Source organism: Anastrepha ludens, chromosome 3 (assembly GCF_028408465.1).
Source record: "Anastrepha ludens isolate Willacy chromosome 3, idAnaLude1.1, whole genome shotgun sequence".
Taxonomy (NCBI): Eukaryota; Metazoa; Arthropoda; class Insecta; order Diptera; family Tephritidae; genus Anastrepha; species Anastrepha ludens.
In genome coordinates, this window is record NC_071499.1 from 26167804 (window position 1) to 26173803 (window position 6000).

At 38.0% G+C, this 6000-nt stretch overlaps 1 protein-coding gene across 1 annotated transcript; it reads right to left on the minus strand.

Annotated features, from left to right (window-relative positions):
* Positions 1–147: 147 nt before the first annotated feature.
* LOC128856318 (uncharacterized) lies at positions 148–2411 on the minus strand. The gene has a single exon (XM_054091614.1). The coding sequence runs from the start codon at positions 2328–2330 to the stop codon at positions 441–443; it is 1890 nt and encodes a 629-aa protein (XP_053947589.1). The 5' UTR covers positions 2331–2411; the 3' UTR covers positions 148–440.
* Between the last annotated feature and the right edge of the window lie 3589 nt (positions 2412–6000).

The following is a 6000-nucleotide window of genomic DNA, read 5'->3' on the forward strand; positions in this document are numbered from 1 at the left end:
CTCTTTAACGAACTCAATTAACACGTCTCTCCTTCTGTTTATATCCTGCAAAGATGCGCGAGTCGATGCGTTAGACAGCCATGCTTACTACTCCAACCTAATTGCAGTGCAATTACAATAAAAAATATAATTATTATTGTATTTAAATCTAAAATCGTTATATTTATTCCGCACTAATCGATTTCTTGCATTTTAGTTAAAAAAATATATGTATAAATGAATTCGAAAGCAAATTATGGAAGATCGCCTTTTCCATACCAATAGATACTACGTTAATCAAATTTGGGTCAGCTTGTTGTTAGACTACTCGCTCATCTAGACGTACGATTTTCGAAGGCATTTTTCAAAGACATACTAAAATAGCGAAAATTAAAACTGCACCAAGCGCATTAAAGCTAACCGTAATTGTGTACGAATAGATGAATGTAAAAAAAGGCGCATTATTTTTTATTAACCACTACTTTCTCGAAATGTTCCCTTGCTGTGTGGGTGGTGTGCGCGCCACCTGCATGACGTGGCACGCACATTTTCATCGATACCTTTTGTTGGTTTAACCAGGCGTTTGGCGCATGTGGAAACTCATCTTTGCGATAGTAACCCATAATGCCTGACTTGCGTATCGAGCCAATTTCATAGGTGATCAGCGGGCTCAATAAGTTGCTGGCGTGCGCATTCGGTAGTTTTGCCACTTTCGATTTCTCCATCGTGCGCATAACACAAGTCGTATCGCAGGAGATGCAGGCGAGATCTTGCAACACCTTTATGCGTGCACCAGCTGCGGCACACTCATCATTCGTAGCGTCCATGTATTTTTGGAGTGTTTCCTGTATTACCTGGATTTTTGCCTCTATTTTCTCTTTGAAACGATTCAGTATATCATCCACCGAAGCCAGACCGAGTGAGGTGCGCATATTGTCTACCGCTTGGTACATATTTTTGTCGTTCAATTTAATCTGTTGGTGAACTTCAGTGAATCGCTTTTCTAAACGACATTGCAGCTCTTGCATTTGTTCTTGCGAGACTTTACGCTGCAATTGATTGTAGTCAACTTTGTCAGCCAAAATAATCTCGATTTCACTTTTGTCGATCTTTTCGTTCATCATATCCTCCAAACTCTTGCTTAGTTCTTCGAGCGTATTACTGTTGCTTGCATTTTTTGATTCTATTCGATCTGCCGCCTCTTGCAAACTGGAAACATAGAATTTCACATCTTTCATTTGCTCCTGCAGATCCGCAATGTGCATTGTTGTGCGTTGACAATCCTGATCCAGTATCGTAGCTGATATTTCATTCACTTTGTTGGTAAGCAGACAGAACTCCGCCTTAAGATCCATCAATTGATCTAGAAGTTTGTCGGGTGAGTAGCACAGGTGCATGTCCAAATCATACTCTTCATGTTGCGGTGGCGGCGGCGGTTGCTCCGTATGCGATGTCAAAGGCGATTTAATAGACGGATCGCTTGGCAAATCAGTTTCTTCTTCTCCTTCATCTTCGCCATCTTCTGCACGGTCCGGTTCGGTGTCAGGGAAAGCATCAGATATACGGAAGCCAAATGCATTTTCAATGTATATATTTTCCTTCCGAATTGCGAGCATCTTTGGCAATAATAAGCTCAGCTTATCCAATTGTGCATTTGTGGTTTTTTTATTTATAGCAATCGTAACTAAAATGCGCACCTGCTCCATGGCTAATTCCAGCTGATCTTTCATAATTGAAGTGCCGCGATAGATGGCTTCTGGTATTTGTAATTGTACCACTTGGTTAGCAACCTCTAACTCTCCGCCAGACGGCGGTTTTTGCTCAAGCGCTTGTTCAACAGCTTCCTCCTCTTTGTATTCAGATACTGGAGGAATAGATTCTAAGTCTAATGCTTTCTCAGACTGTTGCTGTTCGATTGTTTCTACAGGGGGCTGGTCTTCAACGATAGGAGCCTGCTCGATGGGGACATCCTCTTCCACTTCAGGCTCAATTGTATCCACTACATTTGTTTGCGCTTCTGTTACTACTTCTTCAATGTCAGCTTCCTCCACAGTAACTGGCTCATCAGGATCAGCGCCACCTGACTGCCTTCTACTTGAATGTTTTGTATTCTTGGCATGTTTATGGAAAGAAGTTTTAGCAAGTGAAGTGGCATCATATAATTCACTTCCGAACTTGCCACTGCTCATAACAGTTTCGTACTTTTCATTGTCCACGGGCTCATCGATGATATTCAACTTTTCCGCAAAAGAAGAAAGCAAAATGTGAAGCGCATAAAAATTTACATGCCCTGGCTCCGGCGAACCAATGGCGAGGTCAATTAGCTGTCGAAAATTCAAGTCAGTTCTCATATCTTCTTATGGATGTTAATTAATTTATTTGCAAAACAAAATGTTTTAAAAATAAGTTTTCCGAAAAATTTTTCTATAAATTTATTTATTGTGTCAAACTGGAAATATAACGCAAATCTTTCGAATTTTTGTAGCCCAATAATATTGGAATGTTCTAAGCATTTCGAAGATTTTATTGTATTTTTCTTTTAACTTTTCATACGAAAAAATTAAATTTTGGAATGAACGTGGAAGTCGTACCTCTAAAGCCGGCCATACACATACAGTTTCAACTGATAGTTTAAACTGTACAATTCAACTGTACAGTCTAACATCCACGTGTGTGAATATTTCAGTTTCAGTTTCAGTTCAATTCAACTCTACAGTTGAACTGAGACAAATGAAATTTTCAATTTTTTAAACTGAAAGTTTAAACTGATTATTACGTGTGTGGGGGTTCGCTGTACATTTCTCAGTTCAATTAAGAGGAGGTGTGCTGTATTCTGTGGTCATGCGCAAGTAATTGAGGAAATCTAAGGTTCTTCACGTAATTCTCTCAATAAATTTATGTCTGAAGATTGATTTCGCCTTTGTAACCACTTTTTACACCATTGTTTACGCTTTTTCGATTTTTTTCTATTTTTTAACAAGATAAAAAGTAAAGCGAAATGGGCGATATCGTCTTGTTTCTTCGAATCCATTGCCAAAACTGAAGAATTGAACTGTATGTGTGTTTGCTTCAACAGTGTACAGTTTCAACTGATAGTTTATGTATGTGTATGGCCGGCTTAAGAGTATATGTGTGTATGTGTGTATGCGTGTATGTATGTATGTATGTATTTATGTATGTTCGCTGCAGTTTGTCCAAATTTGAGACAATTTTATGTCAATTAATTTAGTTATTGTCCAATACAGTCGGGAGGGTCAAAACAGGTTAAATGCGTTTTAAAGGTGAAAAGTTATAAATAACAGCATACAACAAAATCCAACTTTTTTTTTCAAAATAGCGGGTCTTCACACCAAGCGCGTTGCTGCGCTAGCTGACAGCTTTATGTTGCTGGAGTTTTACGTATATTTTGCATTTGTAAATCTAACGAAAACGCCTAAAAGCCCAGACAGACGGCGGCGTTAGTCGGGATTATCGCCGCTGTAAATTCTGATTAAAATTGTAGTGTGACAGACGGTTGTTACGCGGATTAGTGAACAGCTGATTTGTTTATTGGCTAGTTGTGTCAGTAAAAGATGAACCGCAGGCAATAAATATGGGTATTAGCTTCCCTGATACTAAAAAACAATTGCTTATTAAAAACAACAAAAAAATAAAATAAATTGCAATTTCTCAAACTACTCCGAAATATCAAAACAAATAATGTATTGGGTATGGGAATAAGTGTCCGTCCTTTCATAGCCAAAGTTACGAGTTATTTAAACAATTAAAAAAAATTATTATGTGAAGTGTGTGCCATTGGAAGCTACAACTTTGCTCCATCTCTCAGGCAGCATACGGATTCCTCTGATGAAAAATTCGAGTTCTTCTGACTTGATCCATTAATTGAACCAGCTTGCGATACTCTCTTAAGAAGTGAAGCGCTTTCCAATAAGGGCTGACTGCAGTGATCGGTAATCGGAACAGATGGTAATCCAAAGATGCAATGTCTGGAGAATACGGCGGGTGGAGCAAGATATCTCAATTTGGTCCCTCTAAATATTTCTGGATCGATTTAGCAAGAAGTATCTCACACGTCACCAAACGTCTCTCGATATCCCTCCCCTTCAATTGATGTGGCACCCAGTTAGCTGTTTTCTGGACCATTCCCATCACGTGCAGAAGTTTACCAACGGTTGATCTGTCAACATCAGCTACAATTTGCTTTAAAATATAATAATGAAGGATGACTTCCCGCGAATGCTTCTTTTTCGGGACGAACGTAAACATTTTTGACGTCAAATAAAAAAAAGGATCTTTACTCTTCAAACGAAAGGAAACTACTGCGATCAAGACCTCACTGGAGCAAACACAAAAATAGTTTCAGAATACAAAGTCTGTTCATGAAGCAAATAATTTGTAGCAATTATTACATAATATAAAGTTTTGTTGTTCTGTTTGGTGTTTTGTGTCCAAAAAACTTGCAAAGTAGGGTAAAGTGAGAAGCATAATGACATTCCATTTTAAGGGGAAATCGCAAGTTTTTAGTGGATAAGTAAGAATTTACGAGTGAGAAAAACAGCTGATGCCAAACTACAAATAAACACGAATTAAAATTTGTGAATTGAGTCAAAGTTCCAAATTTAAAAATGAAATTGTATTTAAGACAAGATTTATAAAGTTTATTTGAAGTGATATATTAAGTAGGAATTGTCAAATGATTTAGAGGTATGTACTTCTGAATCACAGCCTCCAGTCACCCGAAAAGTTTCCGAAATACAAATCGAAAGCATTGAATGTATCTTTTGTGTTTTATGTTTCTACGCCAAAATAAATATATACGTTGACAGCCAAGCGGCGATAAAAGCAATAAACTCATATAAAATTTTATCTAGAAATGTTTTAAAGAGCAGGGAAACATAGAGAGACTAGCCGCAGACAGACAGTTGCATATTTATTGGGTACCCGCATACAAGAACATTGCAGGAAACGAAATTGTAGATGAGATTGCCAAAAGCGCTGTTTACAGACAATTCGAACAAGAAAACGACATACTGAAACCTTTAAATACGGTATACAATGACTTCATTGCAGACATGAAAATACGGATAGACAGGAGGTGGAATAATTAGCCGCTTGTCAAACCGCGAAAATCATTGTACACAGAATGCAGGTAAATACGCCAGATTCGTACTAGCTCTGTCCAGAAAAGAAAGCAGAACTATCGTAGGTATACTGACAGGCCACAATTTGCTAGTGTATGCGTGCGCCATACAAGATAGGAATTGCAGACAACGATAGCTGCAGATTTTGCAATGAACTGGAAGAGAGGGAAACGTTAGAACACCTTCTATGTTCTTGCTCTGCATTAGCTAGAACCAGATTAAAATGCTTAGGAGCTTTACAATATGAGCAGTTAGAATGCCTCTCGGGGATAGAACTTCAGAGTTTACTTAGATTCGCAAAAGACGCAGACTAAGGACCAAGAGGTCTATGTGGTGGCTTTCAGCCCGCCAGGTCAACCTAACCTGACCTATGTTTCTATGCAATTCAATGCAACAGCTAATGCAATGCAATAATCCAGCTGGCAGCGATGATGAAACGGATCAAATTATTGTGGACAAAAAAAAAAAATCATGTGATGCTAAGCTCATTATTTAGCATTTTATTTGCTTTATTTTTTATATGTAAAGTTAATACGAGGTAACTCCACTGACAACTTTTTAAACTTGCAACTCGTCAAACTTGCAAATTATAACTGGTTTTGATATTTTGCTCTTTGAGAGCGAATTTTCAGAAATTAAGTTATTGCGAAGTTATTCGAATGAAATTATCCTCGCAATTTTGCGCCGAAAATTGCTGAACATACTATACATATTTCAGATCTCGGATGTATGCAAGCGTCTGTGTTGCCTTTGTTTGTATGCCGTTTCCTCCCAAGGGTGGTTAACTTTTACTAAAACAGTGCAGTTGGAAACTTAGAAAGCTGCGTATGCCAGATTCCGTTAGCAGAACTTATTTACTAGCGTTCCTTTAATTTTTTAT